This window comes from Gadus macrocephalus, chromosome 6, assembly GCF_031168955.1.
Source record: "Gadus macrocephalus chromosome 6, ASM3116895v1".
NCBI lineage: Eukaryota > Metazoa > Chordata > Actinopteri > Gadiformes > Gadidae > Gadus > Gadus macrocephalus.
In genome coordinates this window covers 26,163,918-26,177,877 of record NC_082387.1, presented here as the reverse complement: position 1 = coordinate 26,177,877, position 13,960 = coordinate 26,163,918, and the positions used below count along the sequence as shown (strand labels likewise).

At 49.4% G+C, this 13,960-nt stretch overlaps 1 protein-coding gene across 2 annotated transcripts; it reads right to left on the bottom strand.

The window, feature by feature from the left end:
- Window positions 1-212: 212 nt before the first annotated feature.
- Window positions 213-13,394, bottom strand: LOC132460192 (FH1/FH2 domain-containing protein 3-like). Of its 2 annotated transcripts, XM_060055263.1 has the most exons (4): window positions 12,685-13,394; window positions 6,438-6,544; window positions 5,698-5,736; window positions 213-700 (listed from the first exon to the last, which is right to left on the bottom strand). In XM_060055263.1, the coding sequence occupies exons 1-4, from the start codon at window positions 12,847-12,849 to the stop codon at window positions 484-486; spliced, it is 528 nt and encodes a 175-aa protein (XP_059911246.1). In that variant the 5' UTR covers window positions 12,850-13,394; the 3' UTR covers window positions 213-483. The 2 variants fall into 2 exon arrangements, with proteins under 2 accessions (XP_059911246.1, XP_059911247.1); XM_060055264.1 differs by lacking the exon at window positions 5,698-5,736 and having other exon boundaries at window positions 374-700; window positions 12,685-13,392.
- Between the last annotated feature and the right edge of the window lie 566 nt (window positions 13,395-13,960).

Sequence of the window (13,960 nt, the reverse complement as noted above, 5' to 3'; positions counted from 1 at the left end):
TGTCACCACCGGGACCCTGACCCTGTCACCACCGGGACCCTCACCCTGTCACCACACCCCTAGGACCCTCACCCTGTGAACACCGGGACCCTCACTCTGTCACCACCGGGACCCTCACCCTGTCACCACCGGGACCCTCACCCTGTCACCACTCCCCCGGGACCCTCACCCTGTCACCACCTGGGATCCTCACCCACTCACAAACCAGGACCCTCACCCTGTTCGTGTGTGTGTGTGTGTGTGTGTGTGTGTGTGTGTGTGTGTGTGTGTGTGTGTGTGTGTGTGTGTGTGTGTGTGTGTGTGTGTGTGTGTGTGTGTGTGTGTGTGTGTGTGTGTGTGTGTGAGTATACCCGTGTCTGACTGCATGTGTCCCTGGCCCCTGCTGTTGTTCTTCTATCACAGCCCATCCTGTGGTCGGGGGGGTCTCTGACCACGGTCCGAGACCCCATTACCTCCTCACCAGCTCGTTATCACAGCTCAGGGTCACCATGAGGCCCGCAATCTGGGCTCATTATCAGCCATTATTTCACCACAAGCATAATATGAGGCCAGTGAGGGTGATAATAGAGAGGTATGCTGCCGGGTCTGTGTGGTGGGACAGGACGAGGACAGAGTGCCGGAGCCAGCGGACTCACCGATACAGGCGTGGACTCGGACAGACAGCTGCATGCGCAGCACGATGCTGTGCTTCTTGCCTCTCCTGTGGAGAAAGGAAAGACAGAAGGTCAATCTTTATGCAAACATCGATCTGAAAATGATAACAGTGGTGTTTAACAAGGAAATAGGCTCATACAAAGAATACGTGAAACGTTGATAATGCTAAGGTGCTTCATATGATCGGGGTTGTGGCTGCCTGTTGGTAAGTAGTAGGCTCATTTGTGAAATAAATGATTTTGACTGAGTGATAGCATTCATGTGTCTTCGGACGAATGCCCTCTGGTGACCAATCTGTTGTTTGAGGAAACCACAACAGGGTTAAGAGAGAGAGAGGGAACACTGAGAACGGGACCACTGATATCTCCCCCGCGCCATGGCTTCTGAAGCAACCAGCTCCTACCACCTAGTGCCTAGCTCCTAGCTTATAGCACCACCTAACCTTAACCCTAGCTCTGACAAAACCCTAACCCTGGCTCCACCTTAACCCTAACCCTGGCTCCACCTTAACCCTAACCCTAGCTCCGCCTTAACCCTAGCCCTAGCTCCACCTTAACCCTAACCCTAGCTCCACCTAACCCTAACCCTAGCTCCACCTTAACCCTAACCCTAGCTCCACCTTAACCCTAACCCTAGCTCCACCTTAACCCTAACCCTAGCTCCACCTTAACCCTAACCCTAGCTCCACCTTAACCCTAACCCTAGCTCCACCTTAACCCTAGCTCCACCTTAACCCTAACCCTAGCTCCACCTTAACCCTAACCCTAGCTCCACCTTAACCCTAACCCTAGTTCCACCTTAACCCTAGTTGCCCAGGCCAGGGAGGCTTCATGCCTGGATGGAGCCCTCCTGGGCCCCTGATTGTAAAACATCCCATAATGTGGGCCCGCAGAGACTGAAGTGGGGAGCAGAGAGGCAACAGTTTACCTCATAGTTGGAAACCAGACAAACCAGTGCTTTCCCTCAGTGGCCAATTAATGACAGACATGAAGCTGGTGCAGCTAGTGCCCCCTGGATCAGCAGAGCTCCGAAGGTTCTGTAGGTTCTGGTTCTTTACTGACTGATAATGTTCTCTAAGTTCTGGTTCTTTACAGATTGATAATGTTCTGGGTCTTTACTGACTAATAGTGTTCTGGTTCTTTAATGACTGATAATGTTCTGGTTCTTTACTGACTGATAATGTTCTGGTTCTTTACTGACTGATAATGTTCTGGGTCTTTACTGGCTGATAGTGTTCTGGTTCTTTACTGACTGATAATGTTCTGGTTCTTTACAGCCTGATATGATCTCTAAGTTCTGGTTCTTTAAAGACTGATAGTGTTTTGGTTCTTTACAGACTGATGATGTTCTGGTTCTTTACATACTGATAATGTTCTCAGAGTTCTGTTTATTTACAGACTGAAAATGTTCTGTTTTGGATGGAAAGGCGCACACACACACACACACACACACACACACACACACACACACACACACACACACACACACACACGGTAAAGAATGATAAAGTTGTGCTTTGCAGTCTGTTAATATTATCCTTAGACTTCCCTCCTACCCTCATCTGGAGTTAAAGTTGCACTTTTTGTTTCCGTAAACATTACTTGGTTAGTTCAACCTCTGACCCGGTCCCTCAGGGTCCACAGACGACATTAAACTCACCAACAATAAAACGATATATAGGCAGTAGGAAAAAGTTAACAGGATAGGAAAATATGGAAAGCAGCCTTCTGGAATTTGACTCGTGAGACATTTAATAGATACGACAAATAAAGCTATAACTGTAAATTAATCGGACAAATAAACTGTGTGTATATTCGTCATACACTCAATAAATAAAGTTATAACTGTATCTATAAGACTCTGGGGGATTGAAATATTTCTGCTATGTGAATTGTAAATCATCTAAGATTGAGTAGATATGACGGCCGAATCAGCCTGTAGCAGGCTGAAACTATTACGGAGTCAATAACACACACACACACACACACACACACACACACACACACACACACACACGCGCGCGCGCGTGCGCGCGCGCACGCACGCACACGTACAGCGTTCACATACCAATCATCTGTCAAAATCACCTGACAAGGCATCAAGTGAAACCCCAACACCTAATCGGTAACATGTGCTTCAGACAACACCTCCCCCGCCACCCCCAACACCTCCCAGACCTTCCTCCAAGCCTCCGGGCCCACTTCCGGTTCCTTTCGCCGTGCGTGGCTCTGGGAGCAGGTGACCAGTGGGCCGCCCGGTCCTCACACAGACCCGGACGACACAAGCGGCCTCTCTATCTATCGCCGAGGGACGGCCAGACCGGGGGGCACGCGAGTGATGCATCTTCTGAATGCCAGCCTTAAGGGGCCGTCTGCGTGAGGTCAGAGACCCACCCCGACCCGGGGACGGGGGGCCGGGGGGACGAGGGGGTGTGGTGTGGGGGTCCCTGGGTCTGAAGCCCCCCTAAGCGGTCAGCGATGTCATTCACACACGGATGCAAGCTGATTTTAGTGTTTAAGATGCAAGATCTTAGACACACCTAGAGAGTGGAAGCATTTTAACATACGTGTGATAATTGTGGACTGAAATCTAAATGTATCCGTTTGTCATTGAGACTTTCCCTGGTTAAATAAAGGTTTGATAAAAAATAAACAGGATGTTCGCGGATGTAAAGGTCCGATCTTTTTCAATTTGGAATGGTTCCACTGGTTTAAGCTAGCATGCTTGTGCCCTTAACTGGTTCTGGACCGGACCAGGACTGAGGTGCTTGTTTACGAAATTATTCACGCAACTAATTGAACATAACAGGAAACAAGCGCCTAGAAATAGCAATCTAAGGCTGAACAGCTGATATCCTGCGTTAGCTTGTTGCCAAGGCGTTGTAGCCACACACGAGAGAACCCAGGGTGAGCGAGGCTCCCGCTGACGTGAAGAATGACCTCCTCAGTAGAAGCAGAGGTGAGACACAGAGTTACAAGGAAAGGTAAATCGCCTCATCAACCTCTCGTTTAAAATCTCAGCGATCATCCAGACGAACGTGGCAAGGCAGTGGGAGTCGCGATGTCAGGTGATCAACACCATCAAACCAAGCGGGGGGAACGGGCCAACGACTAATGAACGACGTGTTATCACAGAATAATGGTCCAACCCCCCCCCCGCCCATAGCGGCACAGGGAGGGAACCACTGGGAGACAGCGCTGGTTTTAATGGCACACGGTTAAACCGGCTGCAGCCAGTTGGCCGGGAGCCCTGGCTGAGGGCCACTCTCCCCTCGCTCACTAGACGCTCACGGGACCCGTCTCAGAACCGGGGGAACCATCGCCGCCACTCGCAACGTTCCACAGAAACACCCGAGCTGGAGAGCAGTTTGTAAATTCCAGCGTAGGCAAATAAATCCACGGGTATTTGTGGTCTGAGCCGAGCGGGACCGCCGTGCCAACCGCGGGTTTGACATCAGCCATCAACGTGTTCACAGCGTGAGGGCACGCCAACGCGGCCCACGCAGCGCTGACCCCCCGCCCATATAAGGCAGCGAAACACGGAGGGAATGAAGGTTTTTATAACTCTGCCGCTGCGCTGCCAGGTCTGAAGGGGCTAGCTACAGAGCAGCGCGTCGGGTTTGAATCCCGTGTTCCTCGGCTCCGTTTGGCACCGCTGGGTTTGAGGGAGTGTGAGTGAACCCGTGTTGGGGTACTGTTCAAGGTGTTGAGGGACCACTCCATGCTATTGGGGGCGTGAGGCTCAGGAGGTAGAGCAGGTTGGCTGGTCACCGGAAGGTTGCTGGTTCGATCCCCGGCTCCTCCTAGCTGAGTGCCGAGGTGTCCCTGAGCGAGACGCCTCACCCTGGCTGCTCCTGACGAGCTGGCTGTCGCCCTGCGTGGTCGACCCCGACCTCAATGTGTGCATGAATGGGTGAATGTTAGGCGATATTGTTAAGTGCTTTGAGTGGCCACAAAGCTCTGTAGAAACACAGTGCATTCACCATTTATAGGGGTACGATGAAATCATTCCACCTGTTTGGCTGGGCAGACAAGGTATCTAAGATGCCAAAATGGATGGACGCCATACTACCTTAACAACAGTCACACCTTACTCCAGGGCAGATGGTCACATAATGACTTTCTTAAGTACGACCTCTTGATTTAATGTCTATGAATAACAAATGATATTCTTGGTTTATTTATTAACGGTGCGTCCACTAGAGTAGCCGACGTATTTAATAATCAATACCAAATGAAGAGCCAACAATGCATCTCTTTCATATAGAATAGGAAAATGTGTTGGTTCATTGGATCATTCAACAGAGGACAGATATAGAGTCCATGTAGTGATGAATAGTTTTGATGCATTAAAGGTGCAGTATGAAGTAGCAAGGTGGGGATATTTTCCAACATTGCGTCTGGAGCGAGCTTGAAATCCTAAATCTTGCATATTGTAACTCTTAGTGATTTGAAGCATAACATACAGACTTATGCTGCCAGAATGATTTGCTGTCTTTCCATCGTTTCATTCGTGTTCTACTTGAAGCAGTAATCCTGCAGAGAGCGAGCAGATATACCACGGCATCTGAAACTCATCCAGCTAAACCAGCTAACACTTGTTCAATCAGAGAGACACGCTAAACCAATCTCTCTCTAATAAAACAAGTCTCCAGTACTTGAGTTCTGAGTGATCCATTGGGTTTATTAATAACTAGTTCTTTGTTTTGGGGCTCCCAGCAGAACCAGCAGGGCAGAGAACATACAACACCTTCCCACTAGGCCTAAAAAAAAAAAAGTTTGGTTCCTGTTGGTTGTCAGTTGAGGTCATGGGTAGGTAGGGAATTTATTTTATTTTTTTATTTTATTTTTTCCAGCGGCAGCGAATGATAGGTAGGTTGTTTTCATTTAAAAACGAGAAAATTCGCTCATCCTTGTACAGAATGAAGAGGGGCTGTACCAAAACGTAATTATAGAGGTGCTGTACCAACACGTAATTACATTAAAAAAAAAAAAAAAAAACGGAACCAAACAAAAAATTTTTTTAGGCCCTAAGACCATTTACCTTCGACTTCTGCACAGGGTATCCTGGCATTCAGCCGCTCTTCAACCGACCAATAGAGAAACGATTCCACCAAGTGAACAGACATAAGGGGTCGAAGGGAAACAAGGAGAGGGACAGACAGAAGGACAGGAAGACAGACAGACAGACAGAGGTACTGTTAAAGAGACAGAAATACATGGATAGAAAAACAGCAGATAGCAGACAGGAAAGACAGCCAGACAGAGATGCTGTTAAAGCAATAGAAGAGACAGACAGAGATATCAGACAGACAGACATATCAGACGGATAGACATATCAGACAGACAAACAGCGATGTTGTCAGTCGGAAAGACAGACAGCGATACTGTTGAAGCGATAGAAGAGAAAGACAGACATATCAGACAGACAGACATAACAGACAGAGAAACATTGAGCAGATAAAAAGACAGACAGACAGAGATACTGTTATGGCGATAGAAGAGATAGACAGACATATCAGACAGACAGACATATCAGACAGACCAACAGCGAGATGGGCAGACAGAAAGACAGACAGAGATACCGTTAAAGCGATAAAAGAGACAGACAGACATATCAGACAGACAGACATAACAGACAGAGAAACATTGAGCAGATAAAAAGACAGACAGACAGAGATACTGTTAAAGCGATAGAAGAGATAGACAGACATATCAGACAGACAGACAGACAGACAGCGGGCAGATAGCGAGCCAGAGAGGGGTGAGTGGGCGTGGTCCTACCCTCCGTCCACCTGGAAGCCCTCCAGCTCGTCCCTCTGCTCGGCCAGGGTAGAGTCCAGGTCCAGGTAGCTCCCATTGTGGGACAGCTGGAGGGCGCAGTCATCAAGCTGGGGACAGAGAGAAGACGTTTTGATTACCTATCACTGAGGGATCTCCTGTAACAGGACGGGAGGGGTTGGACTGATCGTAAGGTTCATATACGTCGATTCAATTCAATTAAATAACAGGTACAGTCCCAAAGGGCTTAAAATTAGGGAACCCCTCTGATCCTAACGTCCCAGTTGATTATGTTGATTATGGGAAAAATCATAATCAGGATTATTTTGGTCAATATTGAAATCACGATTATTTAAACGATTATCTTTGAGTTTGAAAACATGTATTTATTCAGCATGTCTCTCCCAAAAAAATCTTTGGAACTGAGAACTTTGAAATTTCGCCTTGAATAAATACACAAAATGGTCAAAAAGAGAATGTTCCAATCTAAAATAATGTACAGATATGTATCCACCTGTTCTGCCCTTTCTATAAAACATAAAATAAAAAAAATAAATTAAAAAAAACTAGATTATTGTATTATGTGATCGTTTGACGCTAAAATCGAAATCGCCATCAAAATTTGATTAATGGCCCAGCCCTAAGTGGGTGTGACTCAAACAGATCAGGTAATCCTGACCCGAGGACTAGATAAGCTCTCCTTGGTGGCTCCTGTTGAGTTTGGCCCCTCACGGCCCCGGTCATGGGGTTACAAGCAAGAGCCCTTCATGCAGCTCCAGTTCAGCAGCCCACTCGATGGTGCTGCTCCCTCGTCTCACATCTCAGACTCAAGATCGGCCTCTCAAGTCTGATGGCCGACCGGCTCAAACCTGGGTGATTTCCCTCTCAAACTCTCTGAGACACTAACACATGGTGCCATGGCTTTAAGGACTCGGCGGTCAGATTAACCTATTTATACCCGATCCTGTTAGAGTCAGACCTCAGCAGACGGCAGGGCTGAGGACAGGAACCAGGGGGTCAGGAGTCTGGCCCTGGCCTTGGCTTTGTCCCCGGTGCGTGCACGGTCCCCAACGTGCACAGTGTCCCCTCCACGTGCACTGTGTCCCCTCATCCACGGGCAAGGTGTCCCCTTCACATGCACAGTCTACCCTAACGTGCACGTGTTTCCTAATGTGCACTGATCCAATGAGACCTTTTCTCCAGCTTTGTAATAATATTGTTTCACTATTGCGCTAGTATAGACCCAACTTTTTGCTAATTTAGGGCTATTATTGGGAAACATCAAACTCCCATAATCATTAGAATCGTAACGGCAGTGTTTTGTTAAATACTTTGGAAGCCGGGCTGGCGTCAGGCTCCATCTACTCGTGACTTGATTGAATCTGGTGGAGAAGCTGAGAAAGACATCAGTGCTCAGAATGCTTTGATGTGTGTAATCGCTCTGCTTGTTCTACTCCACAGCACTCAGGGTCTCAAGGACTGAAGGGAAACATCTGCTGGGGAAGACAATCCTCGTTCTCTGGTCCCCAGGTCCGACTCGCTCCCTCGCCCTCTACGCCCTTCTGCCCGCCCTCTAACTTACCCCTCTGAGCACTAACTAACCCTCTTAGCAGTAACTAACCCCTGGAACAAAAACACCTGGAGATCACAGCCCTGTGAGGTCATTGTAGAAGAAGCCAGTCTCATTCTTAACTCTTCTGTTTTTACGACACGTTTTGAACTAAAAGCACATTCTGATGACATGAAAGCCGGGCCCACTGAGCACGGATGCGGGCCGCACAGCCGAGGGGACGGCACGTCGGGCCGAGAGCGGAAGAGGACGCGGAACGAGCCCAAAGCCACAAGGGCCGAGCCCGAGGGCGGGAGGGGTGTGGGAGCGCAGTGTCGGGCCAGACTAAAGGAGAGGTTCAGATGGAGAGGCTCATTAAGCCCAGACATGAGAGCGGAGCGAGGTCCACGCTCCACGGCCGCCGAGACACCACAACCAAGGGAGGAGGAACGGACTGGAGCCGGACGTCTGGCACGAGCTCAGAGCGAGCCGCCGCCGTCCGCTCTGAGCGTAGGGTGGATGGCGTCCGGGTCACACCGAGAGCCGCTGTAAAACAGGGTCGAGACGTTGTGTGTACCCTGTGTCAGGGCACTTGAGCCTGTAGTGCTGACCCTTAACGCCAAGGTCATGTTGGAACAGCCCCCCGTCTCAGTTCTCCTCTCCCGTCTGTCCTTGCGTCTGAGCGTTGTACCCACTTCCTGCCGTGTCACGGCCTGAAGTAAACAGCCACGTTAAACCCTGCAGCCGAGCTGGAACCAGTAATTAGACAAACGTTGATCCAAAGAAAGGCTTTTCCGGCGCACGGTTGGGACGAGTCCGTCTGCCAGTACCCAGCAGGGTACGCCTCTTATGAGCCGCGGCAAAGAGGCGATAGATCCAGATGTGTTCATTCACAAATCCATCCAATCACCCATCTGATCGTTGATCAATCCATCCAGACCTGGACCTAAAGGCTGCATCGTGGACGCTGGTTTCCTCTGCGTTCTGTAGCCTAACGTAGCCGACGTGACAGGGCTCCGCCTCTCCTCCAGCAGCAGCGTCCTGCAGACACCACATCGTGGACCGAGGAGGCTTCCTCCAGCGGCTCCGCGAGGGCCAAGTCCGGAGGAACCACCACAAGGTTCTGCTCACACACTGAGGTCTGGCCTCGGCCGCCGACCGGCATACTGTGGTCCTCTGGCCTGAGGAACTAAAAATAAACACCATGCAATTTTCAATTTCAGAACACTATCTCACTCCAGATATCTTCTGTGCGCCTCTGCGGAAGGTCAACCTCTCCTTCATTGTTGTTGGAGTAGGAGGCCGGTCATCATTGGTCTTTATTGGCAGTTCTGGTAAACGTGTCGTTTGTTAAATCAGAGATACAGACGGTAAACATCTTTAAAGGATTAAAGTGAGAGTGTATTGTTATAAGTTGTGGCCTCATTCTAAGGCACTCTTATTGAAGTACACGGCACGCATGACAGAGCAACCACAAGCAGAACGTATGGATCCACGTCCTCTGTGCATGTGGTGGAGGCTATACCGATTTACTACAGCCAAGTTGTGTGTGTGTGTGTGTGTGTGTGTGTGTGTGTGTGTGTGTGTGTGTGTGTGTGTGTGTGTGTGTGTGTGCGTGTGCGTGTGTGTGTGTGTGTTGATATGTGTGCAGCAATCACACCACAGAACACTATGTCAGACCATGAGAGCCACAAGCCTACATAACAATGTGTAGAGGAATTCAGGAGTCCTTTGACAGGAATGATAGACAAACCTGTATTTTACAGCATTTAGCTGAACTTCTCATTATGGAACGCTGTAATTTCCTCTGAATATTTTGCAGGAAGGCATGGGTGCCAAAGAAGTCCCTCAGAAGCCCTTCAGACCAAGGGGACGTCCTGTGTCTCCTTCTGCCGGGCCACAGCTTCTAATGCATGACATCCAGTCCATTCTACTACAGAATCAGCAAGTGCTGTTTTACTTAATATTTCATACGCAGAGGTAAAAAAACATCCACGATAGCGGCCCTCACATCTGGGATCAGCAGTCTGTGTTGAAAGGACCATAACTCATTTATATTGAAGGGCTGAGTCAGAAAGAGCCTGGTCATAGTTTCCATCGAGAGAAGAGCAGCACACTATCTGTGGTCGAGCTGCTGAGCTATAGAAGACCTACACTGCATAGACAGTCAGTAAGCAGACCTACACTGCATAGACAGTCAGTAAGCAGACCTACACTGCATAGACAGTCAGTCAGTAGACCTACACTGCATAGACAGTCAGTAAGCAGACCTACACTGCATAGCAGGTCAGGAAGTAGACCTTCACTGCATAGACAGTCAGTAAGCAGACATACACTGCATAGCAGGTCAGTAAGTAGACCTACACTGCATAGACAGTCAGTAAGTAGACCTACACTGCATAGACAGTCAGTAAACAGACCCACACTGCATAGACAGTCAGTAAGCAGACCCACACTGCATAGACAGTCAGTAAGCAGACCTACACTGCATAGACAGTCAGTAAGCAGACCTACACTGCATAGACAGTCAGTAAGCAGACCTACACTGCATAGACAGTCAGTAAAAGACCTACACTGCATAGACAGTCAGTAAGTAGACCTACAGTGCATAGACAGTCAGTAAGCAGACCTACACTGCATAGACAGTCAGTAAGCAGACCTACACTGCATAGACAGTCAGTAAGTAGACCTACACTGCATAGCAGGTCAGTAATGGCAGAAACAAGTCAGTACACGGTGACATGACGAACCAGTCGGTGCACGGGGACATGGCAGAAACAGTCGGAGTACGTTGACATGGCAGAAACCAGTCAGTACACGGTGACATGGCAGAAACCAGTCAGTACACGGTGACATGGCAGAAACCAGAGGAAATGAGGAAACCAGTCGGAAACCAGTCGGTAGACTGTGACATGGCAGAACCAGTCGGTACACGGTGACATGACGAACCAGTCGGTGCACGGGGACATGGCAGAAACAGTCGGAGTACGTTGACATGGCAGAAACCAGTCAGTACACGGTGACATGGCAGAAACCAGTCAGTACACGGTGACATGGCAGAAACCAGTCGGTACACGGTGACATGGCAGAAACCAGTCGGAGCACGGTGACATGGCAGAAACCATTCAGTACACGGTGACATGGCAGAAACCAGTCAGTACACGGTGACATGTCAGAAACCAGTCGGTACACGGTGACATGGCAGAAACCAGTCGGAGCACGGTGACATAGCAGAAACCAGTCGGAGCACGGTGACATGGCAGAAACCAGTCAGTGCACGGTGACATGGCAGAAACCAGTCAGTACACGGTGACATGGCAGAAACCAGTCGGTACACGGTGACATGGCAGAAACCAGTCGGAGCACGGGGACATGGCAGAAACCAGTCAGTACACAGTGACATGGCAGAAACCAGTCGGAGCACGGTGACATGGCAGAAACCAGTCAGTTCAACGTGGACGACCACCACTTTTGTTTTTGCTTTCCCAGATCTCCGATGAATCACCGGTGGGCTGACGAGCTCTGGAGGAGCTCAAGGAGACCTTGACCCCTGGGTTAGCGCTAGCTGCTAGCCGCTAGCCATGCAGCTGAGGAGACGGGTTTAGGGGACCTGACCCAGGGGACAGGGTTCAGGGGACTAGACCGTGTTCCTGCTTTCAGGGGACCAGACCCAGGGGAGTAGACCCTGGCCCTGGTCCTGGGCTCAGCTGACGGTTGCTGTGTCGGCCCCCAGGCCACCATGTGCAGCATGTCCTATTTATACCCGCCTAAACCAAGCTTCCTAAAACACCCGCTGACACGACCGAGCGGGGGGGCGGGGGCGGGGACGGGGGGAAGGCGTCACACCACCGGCCGGTACGCCGAGCGGCCTGAAAGTGTATGTCCGTCCGTACGGCTCCTTCTCCCTGGAGCGAGCGCTGAACCACCCAGGCCCCATCACCTGGGGCCTCCTCCACTACACTCAGAGCACCGCAAGCACCACGCTCTCTCTCTTTCTCTTTTTCCATCTCTCTCTGGTGGAAGGTGTTTGCCATCCCTTGCTGATCAAAGGGAGAGAGAGAGAGAGAGAGAGAGAGAGAGAGAGAGAGAGAGAGAGAGAGAGAGAGAGAGAGAGAGAGAGAGAGAGAGAGAGATTGAGCCATGCTCCTGGTACCCAGATCTTCCTGAGGTTGCTCTGTCTTTTTCCTCACCTTTAACAGTCTGTCCCAACCTATCAGGTGAGACGTGGTCTGTCTCGACCTATCAGGGGAGACGTGGTATTAACCTCCACCTTTAACAGTATATGCCTCAACCTACCCCAATGCTAAAAAACAACAACATGTGAAAACTATTTATGAACAGAAACAATGTTGAGAAAACATATGTTGAACTGAAATGAATAAAATGATACAGTCCACAGAACCACGCAAACACAACTCCACGCGGAGAGGACGGCAGAGCTTGTGGTAAACATTAATCCGCTCCACTGATTGATGGCTGATTACTGATTGACATCCGGACCTCATTCTGGACCCCCCGCAGCGTCCCGCACCCCCCGAGCTGATATTACTGTTACAGAAAGACTCGAGGGCCTACCCCATGCTGGGTGTACCTTACTCTATTGTATCACATCAATGGGAAAGTGTCCTGTAATCAATAACAAAGTCTATCCCTTACTTTAGGTTAAACATTAGGTTTAATATTGTCAGGGGAGAAACATACCTTGTGAGGGGCTTTGAGAAGCCGGTGAACTCCAGCGATCTGGTTGATCAGGGGAATCTCTTCCCTGAACGAGTACTGCGGAGGTCTGCTGGGCTCGGGGAAGCTGGTGCTGTTGAACGGATCGGTATCATCCAGGAACTGGACCCTGCACACTAGCGTGGCCATGGTGCAGCCATGCAGCGCGACGCACAACTAATGGAAACGAGTCGATGCGCCACGAAACCACAGAACGGTCTGCAGGAGGAGAGCGATCCAGAGGACACGTCTTCTTCAGCCCTGCGGTCCCTGAGACCTCCGAGACGGCTCCATTCCTAAAGAGGATTCCGGGGAATCATAGCCTACTTATGTCCACTTTGCTCACACCCATGGCTCTTCTTGTGAGGGATGCCTGTGAAATGTTTCGTTAAGTCCCGCACCGTCCCCTTTCGATTTGAGCAGGGCAGTATCCAATTCCATAAATATATAATATATATATGTGTGTATATATATATATATATCCAATACCCTTTCCAAAGGGATTACGGCGGTTCAGGTGCTGACGGGACTGCTGCACTGAGCAGATAATCTGTGAACGTGGGGATGAACCAAACGGCTTCCAGCGCCTCCTGAAGAGTGAGCGGCCAATGCTTCGTCAGGCTCCAGCCGGCTGGTCCTCTCCTCTGAGTAACATCGACCTCCAGTGGGCGAGGCGATGAGTGCCCTGCCTGGATAGAGACGAGGGGACGGTCAAACAGACCTATAATAACACAATTATTCACTCGTACGCGTTAATTCATATGAATATTAATGCTTTAACGAGGCATTCCCGTCATACATACATTATTGAATTCATGCATCCGTTCATAAATAAATAATAAGAAAATATACTCATATTAGTATTTTTTTAGTAGCTACTAAGTTTAGTAAAGAATTACTAATTACTAATGCACAAAAAATATATTTGATAAGAAAATATATTAATTTTAGCATATTAGAATGGTATTAGAGTACTTTTAATGTATAGGCCTACTCAAAATGTATACGCGTGGATGTCTGACTAAACACAGTGAACAGGTGAAGCACAGTGAACATATTTTCCTTTAAGGTCCCATGGCATGAAAATCTCACTTTATGAGGTTTGCAGCCTGCCGCCGGTTGCCTCGAGGCACCACCGCCGCGAAGCACGGCAGCAGGCAGCGCGCGGTTCAGTCCGACAAAGTCGGACTGAATTCCTCCAGACGATTCATAATATCGTCTGGAGGCGCACACAGCTTTTGGCCGTGATAATATGTATTAT

Excerpts from the sequence above, each read along its gene's own strand:
- LOC132460192 (XM_060055263.1), bottom strand. The coding sequence starts at position 12,849 with ATGGCCACGCTAGTGTGCAGGGTCCAGTTCCTGGATGATACCGATCCG. Across the intron at positions 6,545-12,684 it reads TTCTCAAAGCCCCTCACAAG|CTTGATGACTGCGCCCTCCA; the intron begins GTATGTTTCTCC and ends CTCTGTCCCCAG. Across the intron at positions 701-5,697 it reads ACCCTGTGCAGAAGTCGAAG|GAGAGGCAAGAAGCACAGCA; the intron begins GTAAATGGTCTT and ends CTTTCTCCACAG.